The sequence below is a fragment of the Gekko japonicus genome, unplaced genomic scaffold, assembly GCF_001447785.1.
Source record: "Gekko japonicus isolate JY-2015 unplaced genomic scaffold, Gekko_japonicus_V1.1 scaffold912, whole genome shotgun sequence".
NCBI classification, from domain to species: domain Eukaryota; kingdom Metazoa; phylum Chordata; class Lepidosauria; order Squamata; family Gekkonidae; genus Gekko; species Gekko japonicus.
Window position 1 is genome coordinate 666,694 of NW_015168075.1, and position 14,178 is coordinate 680,871.

A 14,178-nucleotide genomic window follows, 5' to 3' on the forward strand; every position below is an offset into this window, starting at 1 on the left:
GGTAGAGAAAGAGGTACTTTTCTCCCTTACTCACAATACAAGAACTCGTGGGCACTCCATCAAATTGCTGAGCGGTCGGGTTAGAACGGATAAAAGGAAGTACTTCTTCATCCAAAGAGTGATTCACACATGAAATTCACTGCCACAGGAGGTGGTGGCGGCTACAAGCATGGACGGCTTCAAAAAGGAATTAGATAGGCATATGGAGCAGAGGTCCATCAGTGGCTATTAGTCACAAGGTATAGATAAGGGCTCTGGGGCAAGTGATGCTTTGTCTTCTTGGTGCTTGGGGGGGCCAACAGTGGGAGGGCTTCTAATGTCCTGGCCCCACTGGTGGACCTCCTGATGGCACCTGGTATTTTTGGCCACTGTGTGACAGAGTGTTGGACTAGATGGGCCTTTGGCCTGATCCAACATTGGTGTCTCTTATGTTCTTATGAGCAAGCGATTTGGCTACTGCATAAATTAGTTTGCTCTGGAGCCACCCTTCCTGAGCTAAGACCAAAATGTGTGAGCTGGAGGCTAAAAAACAGTGAACTAGCTCACACTAACTCAGCTTAGAGGGAACACTGGTCCCCATTGGTTTAGAGCATTTCAGCTCCAGTTCCTAGGAGAAATTTCAGGGCTTTATCATGTTACCTGGTAGTCCTACTCAAGAGTCTGCATATAACTGGCTTCTACCTTCCTTTTCATAACTGAACTTAGACAGATGGTATTACATAATTGCGTGGGAAACTGTGTGTGTATGTTAGAAGCAGGGATGCCAGCCTCCAGGTGGGACCTGGGGATCCCCTGGAATTACAACTCATCTCCAGATTACAGAGACCAGCTCCTCTGGAGAAAGTGGAAGCTTTGGAGGGTGGATTCTATGGCACTGTACCCCACTGAGGCCCCTGTCCTCCCCAGGCTCTATCCCCAAATCTCCAGGAGTTTCCCAAACTGGATCTGGCAACCCTACCGCCACCATCCCCTGCCTATGGCCTAGGTAGACCTGACAACCCTAGTTAGAGATCAAAAGGTTAAACAATTCTTACTAATAGAATACCAGACCCAATGAAGCATACATTCTAATAAAACTACTTGCCCCATTATGTGTTAGAGAAGCCATGGTAGATGGATATTTACTTCTTTCTTCTCAGTGTGTCTGTTGAGCAAAACAAATTAAAGAACAGAGAACCATGCATCCAAAGCCATTGTAAGCACAGGTCAATGTAGTCATTTTTAGCAGTTAACTATATAATTATTACCTTTAAAGACTCTTGGATGATTAGAGCTGCAATCCTTTGTACAAGTACTTGGGAGGAAGTCCCAATCAACTGAGTGAGCCATGCTTCTGAGCAAACATGCACAGGATCGGGCTGTAAAAGAAATTAATTCATTCTGTAAGTATTGCTAGAGCATATGGCAGGGGCTGAGGTACAAAATTCTTAATAGGTGAGGGGAAGTAATCTAACATTGAGACAAATTAGGAAGACTTTAAACGACGTTTGATTAAAAACAGTAGAAGCCTGTTCTGAGTCTGGTGCTTGCATTAGTCACAGTGATTTAGTTCAGTCCTCTAACTAGAGAGGTATTCCGGTAAGAAAAACAAGCCCGGCAAGGTCTACTCATTTTATGAAATGAAACTGCAGACATCATGGTCTTTTACTGCAGAAGAGACATTTCTAACCGTCTACTTTTCTAAAGAAAGGTATATTCATGGCCACCTCCTGTTTAGGAATCTAAATCTGTTTAGAAATCTTCATGGCCTTGCTGTGTAAACAGCAGAATTTGATAGCTCCCTCCACACATCCTGGAATTTCCTAAATGCAGAATGCTTCAAGACCTCATCTTTACAGAAGGCTATTTGCTTTGGAACCAAAGAGAGAGATCCAATAATCATGTATAAGGGGCCTTTTAAGTATGCATTGAAAACCTCTAGCTGTCCTTACAGGGCCCATCATTTGCCCTTCAACATATCTACTACTACCAGTCTCCCATAACATCTGCAAATAACCCTAGAAGGCTAGAGAAAAAGGGTTCCTTTAAGTTCTTGCAGGGAGGGTGGGGTATAAATCAAATAAATAAATAAAGGCTTGTCCCACCTCCCTCCAAAGAGCTCCAGGCAGTGTAGTTTAGTTAGTGTACTTTAGCTGTACAACCACATTTCTGCACAGTTAAGGGCTAGGGTTGCCAGCTCCAAGATGGGAAATTCCTGGGGATTTGGAGATGGAGACTGGGGAGGGGAGGGTTTGGAGAGGGGAGGGACCTCAGTAGATTATAATGCCACAGAATTCACCCTCCAAAGCAGACATTTTCTCCATTTTCTGTCATCTGGAGATAGGGTGGCCAGGTCTCCTCATCACTCCAGCAGGGGGATTTGGGGGCATTCCGGGGGTGGGAAAGGAAACCCCAACCTCCCGTCCCCAAGAGCAACCATATGGGGCCACCCCTCTCCCTCCCCACTACAAGATTTAAAGGACTTCAGCTGATCAGCAGGGAGCATGTGGCCCACCAATCAGCTGGAGGGATTTTAAATCTTTCAGGAGGGGGGGAGAGGGTTTGTCACCAGCCGCATGCTCTGCTCTCAAAAAGCGAGTGGGATGGGGGCCACGGTACATGGGGCTGATTTCCCAGTAGCGATTTGCCACAAACAGGGTGGCGGTGCATGGGGCTTTAAAGTTAATCAGCTAAAGGCCTTTAAATCTTGTAGGAGGGGACAGAGAGGAGTTGCCCCATATGGTTGCTCTTGGGGGCAGGGCTTCCCTTGCTGGCCAGCGGGGGATTGGAGCCCCCAAAAGCGGAGGAACACCCATCTGAGGGCTGGCAACCCTATCTGGAGATCAGCTAGGGTTGCCAGACCCCCAGGTGGAGACAGGGGTTCCCTTCCACCAGGCCTTGCCACCCAGTTGCTGATCATCTGGTAGGCAGGGGACTTACCAGTAGAAAGAGAAAGGACTAGGCCATGATGCTGGCATTGCATAGGAAGTGATGCAATCATGCCAGCAACCTCCAGGTGACACTCTGGTATTTGGGCAAAACTCTATGGTAGAAGCCGGTTTTACCATAGAGTTTGTGCCCAAATACCATAACATCACCCGCAAGTCACTGGCACGATGACATCCCTTCCTATGCAATGCCAGTAACATGGTCTAGTCCTTTTTTCTTCTCCTTGTAAGTCTCCCCATCCTCTGCCAGTAGCCAGGAGGGACCTAGCAACCCTAGTTAGGGCATTGCCTGGCAACCAATGGAAGGGCTGTGAGCATGGATATGGGGGGCACAGTGCTGGCTGCGGCATCCCAATAAATAAATTAAATAAATAAATCACATCACTTATGGTAAAGAAATGACATAGGTAGCTCTAGGAAGCACCAGAATTCCTAGAGCTACCCTATGTCACTTCCAATTTTTTATCAGAAGTGAGATAATGCAGGTGCTGGCACTATGAGGTTTTTTCCTTAAAAAAAAAAATCCCTACCACTGCACAGAGCAGAGTTAGGAAACGGGTATGGGGGGCAGAGGACTCCCCCACCCTAATCAGGTGTTTGGCAGCCATAAAAATCAGCTGTAATTCCAGGAGATCTCCAAGCCCACCTGGAAGTTGATAAACCTATTAAGGGTCTCCAAAGAAGTTCACAAAATAACATACCATTTAAATAGCAAACCTGGTCTCTATACCAGCAGCAGTAGTGTATCCGCTCATCAATTCAAAAGCAACTCATCATAAATGAAAGGAATCAATAAAAGCAGCCAGTTTTTTTTTTAATGTACAAAACATCAACTAGAAAAGCCAATGGTTAAAACTGGGAATTTAAAATGAATGATAAGATGCCTTCAAAAGCATTCTATAATTTTAAAACATTTTTAATCCACTCCAGAAGGCCTGATGTGGTGACAGGGAATTCCATAACTTGAAAGGAATTGCCATAAAGACTCTTCTGAGAATCCCTGCCAAACTAACTTCAAATAAGGCAGATTCCCAGGAGAAAAAGACCATCCATTAACTGCTCAGGCAGTTTGATGTGGGTGAAGGCAGTTCTTTGAGTATTTTGGACCCAATAATTGCGCCCAGAAACTGGCTGGCAACCAGCAGAAATGGAAGGATACTGACTTTATATGCTCACTTTTCCAGGACCTAGTAAACACTCTAGCCACTGTATTTTCCACCAGTTGCAGTTCATAAACGGTCTTCAAGAGCAGCCTCATATAGGGGCCATTACATTATTTTATTGTGGATGTTACTAAGGCATGTGTGTGTTCCTGGCTTCTTAGCAACATTCTGTCCTCACAACAACTCTGAGGTAGGTTTGGCAGATCTTTCTGTAAGGTAATCCCATGCAGCTGTGGCTGTATGTGCATGAAACCCTATGGGCAGAGCAGACTGTGGTTTTTCCCCATGCAGTCAGCATCATCAACACCTCAACAACAACCTATGCATTGTCCATGTGGTTGCATCATTGACAATGTGCTCCCCCCCCCCCCCCTTTGGGGGAGGAAGGTGATTTTGAGGCTAGGGACTTTTAGCACTGCCAATGGCCCAGTCACAGAGCCAGCATGTAATACACTCGTCGTGTACATAAAATGGACTGAGCAAAGAGAGAGAAAGAGAGCTGGGAGGTGTCTATCAGGAGGAGCTGCACAGCAAGCCAGATATATTTCCCTAGGGAAATGATTCCTGGCCAACATTCTCAAAGGCAATACAAATCAGGTTGCATCCACACACCATTGGATATTGCCCTATAGCAGTCATTTGACTCTTGGTTTATCTTGTCCACAAAGGAAAATCCAGTTCAGAATAGTTGCTGGTGTTAGTGTGATGATAGCGATATGTGGACGCAGCCTTAATTGTCCTTTTCCCAATCCGTAGTTCAAATGATTTAAGTAAGTCAGCCTAACTAAACACTACAGATCTACGTGGTGGATTTATGCACAAGCATCTCCGCTGCTTGGGGAAGGGGGTCCAGAGAGACCTGGGCCACTTCTAGCTTTGGGGTCCCTAGACATGATTTTTCGCTTTCAGTCAGAATGGCATTTGAACCTAGGTCTCCCAGATCCTAGTCCAATGCTCTAACACACTGGCTTAACATGATTTTTAACAATCACAGCACATTATGTACATAAAAACAAGTCGTGAAATTTAACCAATATTTAAAAAAAAAATTGACAAGCTGAAAAGTATGCAGACGGAGAGTGATTTCAGCTAAGCATACCTTTATTTAGTTCAGGACAAAGACAACTGCCCGGCTCGCAGGCCGGTTTATATGCATTCAGAAAACCCGCCACCAAACACACCTCAACACACCCCCTACTCCCGATAGGCGCTTTCAGTCAGAATGGCATTTGAACCTAGGTCTCCCAGATCCTAGTCCAATGCTCTAACACACTGGCTTAACATGGTTTTTAACAATGACAGCACATTATGTACATAAAAACAAGTTGTGAAATTTAACCAATATTTTTTTAAAAAATTGACAAGCATATAAAATTGAATCCCCTTGAGCTTGAGGCCCAGGTCAAATGGCCTTCCTGTGCCTCCCAATTTGCCCCAATTGTCCCCAGTTGCATATCCCAGTTAAAAGACCTAGGTAGCAGAGCTATGAAAGACCTCTGCCTCCGGAGAGCTATTAGCCAGTATGGAAAATACTGTGCTAGACTGATCACTGGTCCAAGTCAATAGAAGACATTTACTTCAAATTAAATAATGAAGATTCCCTTGCTGTTTCTCATTATGTCAATTACTACGTGAATTAGCAGCACTGCTCATTTATTTTTTTCTACGAAAAGCCAACAAAAATAAGCATCCACATTCAAAATTATGCATGAAAAAACAATCTGATTGCTGTCAACGCCAATTTTAATTAATTTTTTAGCATTAATATTTTTATTTGAGGGGGAGACCTCTTCAGGCCACTGAGACAGCAGTTTGCCCACAGTCCACTGAGATAGATGCTTTGTAACCTTGGCAACACTGGTGCAGTTTGCGTGCCAAAAAGGTACTGCTAAATCTGAAATGTTATGTTTCAGGAGGAGTGCGGCCACCAGCGCTGGCTGCTGCATGCACACAGACATACAGTTTAACTTTTCTCCCATCAAATCAGTGGAAGCGTTTTTTGGGGGGGGAAATAAAACCTGATTCATACAAGGAAATGGGGAGTGCTGAGTGTTCTAAAATAGTCATAATATGAGCAATATTTTCATTTCTAACAAAATAATGCAATGAGCTGTGTTAATTGGGTAGAAAAAATTTACTGCAGAGGTAATGTGCTGTTGCTTTTTAGGGCTAACTGAACATCGCGTAAGAGCAAGCTAGCTTTCACATTTCAAGGTGCTCTCCTTCAGACCGACAGTTTAACAAAAAGGGAGCACCAGAGAGGGAGCAGAAGAGAAAAAGACGTTTCTCATACAAGATACAGTGAAATCCCAACTACAATGTGTGATAGCCTTAGGAAGCAATACTGAAAAGGTATACTCAGAAGCAGGGCTTTTTTAAAGAAGAAGAAGAAGAACCTGAACTCTCAAGAGGGAAATGAAGTTTTCAATCTATATACAGAAAAACTCATGAACTTTTAAACATTTTTAAAAGAATTTTGTCAAAGAGGTTCTGGAACTCCATTCTGGTGTGTTCCCCCAGAAAAAAAAGCCCTGCTCAAAAGTAAGTCTCATTTTATTCAGTGGGGCTGTGTCCCAGGAAAGCTTATTTAAGGATTACAGCTTTAAGAAGGTAATTCTTTGCATGCTGAACCATAGTAGTATAGTGATTAGACTGTTATTTGGTATAGGGAGACACGTGTTCAAATCCTAGCCCCTTTCTACTGTGAAGATTACAAGGGTTACTAGCCTAGCCTCTATTAGTTGTGAAGATAAAATGGAAAAGGTAGAACAATCCATGTTTCCCTGAGCTCTGTGTAAACAGGGAGGTACATGCTATGGACTGTCCCACCAAACCCCTTCCCCCCCCCCCAGCTGCTTACTTAGAGGAGAATGAAGTAAGCTGCTTTGGTGTGTAGTGATTCTACTCCCCCCACCCCTTGATCAGAGTGTACTCCAGAGCTTATAAGAAATATGCACAGTTTTGTGATCCCCAGGAGGTACTGGGGTTATGCTCACTATGTGCTTCTTTTGTGATTAAAGCTACCAGTCTTTTGTTAATTTTTTAAAAGTTTTATTTTTTAGAAACAAGCGTTTTTCACAAACTGAAATGATTTTTCTTCATTTTAGGAAGTAATAATAATGTCAACATTTGTGAACAAGACATCTGTTCTAATGCCTCCAGAATTAATATGTCAGTTTTCACACCAAAAAGAAGTGAAAGTCAATGATGGATTCAAGTATGTCTAAATAACACATCTTTTTGCTTCCTTCCACAGAAAGCCCGGCTAGCCAGAATCCGTGTGGCCAAGACAGGCAGTTCCAATGCCTACTTGCACAGTAAGCGCAACGGTCTTCTGAATGAAGCACTGGAATTGACGGTATGTACTGGGAATAGCAAACCCTTTCAGAGACATTTCAAAACTGTCTCCACCCCCTGTTCTGTCCTTGTCTCTCCGCTGTGTCAGTTTTGTAGGCCAACTTGTGCTGTGCTATAATTGCACAATAATTGTATGTGGGGGATGTACATAGCTGGAATTCAACTACAAAAGGACTGAGTTGCTGTCGAAACACCTCCAGGTCCTTCTTGAAAGCAAAAGAAGAATTTAGTCCTCTAATAACTGCAGAACAAAGAATGTCAGTGAGCCAGATCTTTGACTGTCCCCCTTAAGATCTCACTGTCGGGGACTACACTGGCACAAAATGTCAGCAGAATGAAGTTAAAGCCTTTACTTACTAGGAAATCTTGATCTCATCTACGCACCAGAGTTCATGAAGGTGTTACCTTCATGTTAAACATTTTGGGGGGGGGAATATGTGTGTGTGAAAAGTACTGGGTCCAGACGTGTTGATAAGTGAAACAGCTCATAGTTTATTTCAGCTCGGGAAAACAAGACAAGACGAGGAAAGCAGGACTGGAGGCCTGCTTATATTCCCATTGTGAATCACACCCAAACACACACCCATACCCGTGATAGGATTATTTACAGTGCACTTGCATTCCATAGGTCACTCTAGGATCCTGACCGCTCGATTGGGTGCGTTCTAGGTTCCATGCTGGCTATTGTCTAAGAGAGTGAAGCTTAAGCCGTTTGCATGGCTGTGTGAGGACCTGACCATGTGCGTGGTCTACGTAAGAACACAACAGTGTGTCTGTTGTTTGCTTGCCTGGAATTCATGGTTGACTTCTGGCAATCCTGCCTGGGGGCTTGGACATTTTTTTCAGAGAGGAGGCTTGTTTAGCCTGCCTCTGTGTCCCGCCCCTGGTATTTCTTCCAAGTATTTGCCAGAGTCGGCTCTGCTTAGTTTCTGCAATCTGATGAGATCATGCTTGCAGGTTAAACATTTGGGTAAGTTTTCTAAGTACAAGAACAGTTCAACAATAGAACAAATAGAACAAATGGCTGCAAAATTAGCTTCATCTCCTGGTAATGAAAGAGCTGAAACAATCCAATGGGTTACCAGTCTAGACCAAGGACCTGGCTAAGCAGGCACCTGTCAGGGATGCCTGAGGTACTGGGTTGGATCCAGTCAGCTTTTCCAGTCTCATCCAAATCTCCTACTATAGTCTCCATTACACATAGCTTTTGTGCATGCAGATCCAATGATAGCACTGTGCTTTTTAGTGATCAAAGGGACGCCTCCTTCTCTGACCACAAGTAAAAAACCTGGTTGGATCCAACCCATTGTTTTTCTTTCCTAGGCCATGGGGTAGGTCTAGAGGGATGATCAACTGTGTCCTATCAAGTCAGTGATTTAATTCAGGATACAAAAAGGGGTTACTGACCCCACAAAAATCACGTTTGAATATGATGCCCAAAATGTGTTTAGAAATTGCTAAAATTCTGCATGCTTTTGAAGCCATCAAGTGGCCTTTGTGCTCAGCAGTAGTAGAGCTGGTGACAAATCAGAGCCTACAGTGTGGACAGGGCCATTAAAGACATCCAAGAGAAAGCTGAGCTGAGCAGTCATGCCCAGCAGTAACAAGGGTGAGTGTAGATTTGCATGATGTCTCCACCTGCACTGCTGGCCAGGCCTGAATCAAGAGGTCCCTGCAGGGACCGCTTGGGTCAGACCTGGCCACCAGCAGTGGAGGAAGAGGTGATAGGGAAGCCAACACCAATGTTCCCTCTAAGCTGTGGAGTCTTGTGAACAAAAATTCTACTTTGTGAGCTACTGGCATTAACGTTGTGAGCAACTGCATAAATTAGTTGGCTCTTGGGCCATCCTTCCTGAGCTAAGACAAAAATGTGTGAGCCAGAGGCTAAAAAACTGTGAGCTAGCTCACACTAACTCAGCTTAGAGGGAACACTGGCCAACACCCATTGCATTTGGGGGGGTGGAGCCTGGGAAGGGCAGGGTTTGGGGAGGGACCTCAGCAGGGTACTCTCCAAAGCACCTGTTTTTTCTCTGTTGTCAAGAGTGCGAGATCTCCAGGCCCCTCCTGGGGGTTGGCAGCCCTATTCCCCACCAATGCACATGCATGCACGTGCGTGCGTACCTACAAATATGCACACACAAAGCCTTTCAGTGTCTGTTTCACTTTTAATAGCACGTCTTATCAGCTCATTAAAAAAAGGGTTTCTAGTCAGACTCAGCATCTACGAGAGGTGATTATGATATTAAGCCTGATCAAGACCAGACTAGGTATTAACACATAATATGGATTTCATTTCCAATAAATCAGGCCCCGTCAACAAAGGGTTGCCTAATTGAGCTGGAGAAGCCACCTAATACACAGATCACAAGTCTTTACTTGTTAATCCAGCCTGTCCTCGCACTGGCACGTGGGCCTCATTAACAGAAATGTTTTCAGTGGGAAGCACCACGCGTGTCGGTAAGCATTACAGCGTCAAGCGGTGAACCTGAGGACACTTAATTGGAAGCTTAGTTATATTGAAATCAAGGCAAGTGAGAACAAGAGCACAGATTGCAGTCACTTCAGAGTATGGTTACCAGCCTCCAGGTGGGGACTGGAGATCTCCTGCTCTTACAGCTGATCTCCAGCTGACAGAGATCAGTTTCTCTAGAGAAAATGGCAGCTTTGAAGGGGGGAATTTATGACATTGTACCATGCTGAGGCCCCTCCCCTCCCCAAACCCCGCCCTCTCCTGGATCCACCCCCAAAGTCTCCAGGTATTTTCCAACCTAGACCTGGCAACCTTACTTCAGAGATACTGCTCATAATGGCCTTCTTGTCATGAGTGATCCTAGTTGTGACATATACAACTATGCATCACAAAAGGAGGGGCTATGGCTGAATGGAAAGACATTCGCTTTGCACGCAGAAGGTCCTTGGCTCAATCTCCAGCATCTCCAGTTTTTAAAAAAGTATCTGGTAGCGGTAATGTAAAAGAGCTGTACCTGTGGCCTTGGAGAACCACTGCCAGTCTAAGTAAGGAACGCCAACCTTAATAGACCAGTAGCTGGCATCTCCATGGATCTCCACATCATATTATACACACCTCCTCTGGCTACTATAGCTTGTGCTAGCACTAAGCAACATTATTCAGTTTTTGTTTGTTCAAAGAGCCTATGGAGGTCAGGACCAGCCCTGCTAGAATTTTGCTCCACCCTTCTTTCTGCTTTGAGCACCTTTGGAGGGGGGTGCTCTGGGGTCCACTGCCTGAATACAATCTTCCATTACCACCAGGAAGTGATTTCTTCCCTCTGCAAGGGTCATGACCAGTGTTCCCTCTAAGCTGAGTTAGTGTGAACTAGCTCACAGTTTTTTAGCCTCTGGCTCACACATTTTTCTCTTAGCTCAAGAAGGCGTGACTCCAGAGCAAACTAATTTATGAGTAGGCAAATCGCTCACTCACAACTTTAATGCCAGTAGCTCACCAAGTAGAATTTTTGCTCACAAGACTCCACAGCTTAGAGGGAACATTGGTCATGACAGTGTCCAATGGCAGCACAATGTTCTTAGTTTTAGTAAGGTTTGCTGTTTACTTGGTTTTAAACCTGCCTGACTGCCATAATTTTATTTTATTTTTTGGCTCCCATACTTGTATTTATTTTTGCTAGCTCAACCTCATTTTAGGAAATGAACTATTTAAAATCTGCACACGTCTAAGTAAAGTAGCAAGCATATTGTGGCACTAGCTTTTGGAGGCTAGAAGGTGAGAAGAAAATAACCAGCAGAAGTCCCCCCCAGGCATCTCTGTGTCTTTTCATTTCAGACTGTTAAAGGTACAGAAGGATCCCAGCTAGAAAAATTCTCAAAATCAAACTACAACTATCTCCAGGTGGGGTGGGAAGGGTTAATTATGGCCCAGAGACCACTTAGAATGTCAGTAAGCTGACCCCACTCTTCATATTTCCTGGGGTAGACCCTTTCCCCAGGGTAGACTCTTTTCATATATATTTTTTTAAATCCCAGGCCATGGCATTTAATACAGCTGCCAGGCGTGGCTATACCAGACTCTTTGCAGGATGGGCGGTGAGGGGGGATCATTCAACAGGTCCTGCTTTCAGCTCCGACTATCCAAACATGTCCCAGATTCTGGCTGCCAAAATAGCAGCCATCACAATAAGCAGATCTAAGATTAGCTTTCCCATATATGCAGAAACTCAATCAGCGAGGATGTTGATAGGGAGCAGGGAATGAGGTCTGCTCAGCCTAGCAAATGACCAGATCTGACCCTTGTTCTCTACTTGCCAGTTTTTAGTTCTGTTGCAGGCAATTGCCTTGTGCCCTGATAGATGCAGGTGCTGGTGACACCCACTGGAAGGAGTGTTAAACATCCTCCGTAGGATGCAGTTACTTTAAAAAAAACACATCCTAGAAATAAAGATTGCTAGCAAAACACAATGAACCCTTTGAACGTGGTTTTGTCGTGACTTGGCTCAGGCTCCAAGTGCCAGCTCAGACAAGTTAATAAGATTCTGTGATTTAACTATGCAGCCACACAGAAGATGCTGCATGAATGTAAATCATGCTCAGGATTGCCTGGTTACCCATTTGCTTTTTAATTGTATTTTTTTTAAAAAAAGAATTCATGGTAACTTGGAATAGATGTGCAGAACTTTGTATATAGGTGCACATACAGAAAGCCTGATGCCCGTAGAATGGATTGATTTGACCATGCCCAAGGTCCCAGATTCAAGCCCTGGATGCAGTCACTCATCAACGAGGGCTGGGAGGAGCCCTTCACCCCAGGCACATCTGAGAGGGTACAGCTGCAGAATCAATCAATGAACATGGACTGCTTGTACTATGGAAAGGGCTGTGGCCCAATGGAAGAATACACAATATGCAAACAGAAGGTAGCAGATTTAGTCCCTGGCAACTGTGATGAAAAGGAGTTTAGATTGCCGATTTTGGGGTAGACCCTTCTGAAACTTTGGAAAACATCCTGCCAGACAGAGTAGACCAAGCTGAGTTAGACGAACTGACAGACTAACTCTGTATAAAGGCAGTTTCATATGTTCAACATGCCATCATACGTTTAATTTACTGGATTTTATTTCCAGTCTTTTCCATTGTCCTCTGATAGCTTTGTTCCTCAATTTTCTCTGCCGACACAATTTACCAAACAGATCATAGTTCTATGTTGGACAGCTTTCTATCTTTGTCTCCCAAATAAATTGGGAGACAGTTTGCGAGTGTTGCTGACAGTTGGTGCTTATTTGTAGCATTTTAAGGATAGACAATACTCTGTTGTCTTTATCTGCTTTCTGTATGCAATGACTACCATTGTAAGTGATCATTTTCTGATGCTGAACCAAAGCTAAGGAGATTGTGAACTGCCCAATGATAGGTGATGGTTCTGAGAATGGAGGCCTGCATTCACATATCCCAGTGGCTGATATCTGCTGGCAGACACTCACAGTTATCTCTCAGTTTCCACTTTTTTCCACTGAGTTGTGATCAGGACTGCTGTAAGGGTATTTTCAGGGACAGACTGTGTTGGCAACTTATATGCTAAATATTTGGTATACATTCAAGTGGCTGACTGCTATAAGAGAGGCAGATCTTTGAACAACCTCTTAGAGGTGGAAGTGGCCTTATAGGCCACCTGTTTACATGTGTTACCAGTTTCCACACAGAATATCCACGTGTATGCCCAACAGGAAGACCTTTGGTCAGCAGGGGGGTACGATAGGGCCATGGCTTATTTCAAGGTTCAGCTGCACATGAACTGTGCATTTTATTCACATTTGTTGTGGTCTCATTGTAACAATAATTACTACAGAGAGCCAACAAACTGGCCCAAAATATAGGTGCTCCTGAGTAATGATCACTGGTGGGCCCTGACATGATGAGGAACTGATTTTGCTACCCTCCCTAAATGATAACGCCCATTGGCTAACATTTTTGTTTATTTAATACTCTTAGAAGATTTTTTAAAGCTATGAAAGTGACTTACAAAAAAGAATAATACATCACCATCAGTTTATTACATAATTACATCAAAAGTATACCTGTAATAGAAAAAACTAGGAATAAGGCCCAAATGATAACGCCCATTGGCTAACATTTTTGTTTATTTAATACTCTTAGAAGATTTTTTAAAGCTATGAAAGTGACTTACAAAAAAGAATAATACATCACCATCAGTTTATTACATAATTACATCAAAAGTATACCTGTAATAGAAAAAACTAGGAATAAGGCCCGTTGTGGAAATAAATACAATGAGATCTAGAAAGAGGCTCTGGGAGAGTGCTCTGGCTTTGGGCAAACAGTGTCAATTTGCTGTGGCGACCTCAGCAGGGTATAATGACAGAGTCAACTGTTTTCTCCAGAGGAACTGATCTCTGCTACCTGAAGAGCAGTTGTAATTTTGAGTGATCTTCAGCCCTCACCTGGAGATTGGCAACAATTGTTACCCAGGATGAAATGGCTGGTTTGGAGGGTGGAGTCCCACCCCTCCTCAAACCCCACCCTCTCCAGGCTCCACCCCTCAAATCCCCAGGAATTTGCCAGCCTGGAGTTCGCAACCCAATCTCCTTCCCAGCTAACCATCAACCTACCATTATCTGCCCTCCCTTCTGCAGAGCAGTTGTAATTCTAAGTGGTCTCCAGCCCTCACCTGGAGATTGGCAACAATGGTTCCCCATGAGGGACTGGCTGATTTGGGGGGTAAAGTCTATGGCATTGTACCT

At 44.1% G+C, this 14,178-nt stretch overlaps 1 protein-coding gene across 2 annotated transcripts in view; it reads left to right on the forward strand.

Annotated features, from left to right (window-relative positions):
- The window catches only part of LOC107113320 (potassium voltage-gated channel subfamily D member 3), a 503,767-nt gene that overhangs the window by 455,090 nt on the left and 34,499 nt on the right, over positions 1 to 14,178 (forward strand). For both annotated transcript variants that reach the window (XM_015414636.1, XM_015414637.1), the window contains exon 3: positions 7,347 to 7,448. In XM_015414636.1, coding sequence (XP_015270122.1) covers positions 7,347 to 7,448 — 102 coding nt within the window. The remainder of the gene's footprint in view (positions 1 to 7,346; positions 7,449 to 14,178) is intronic.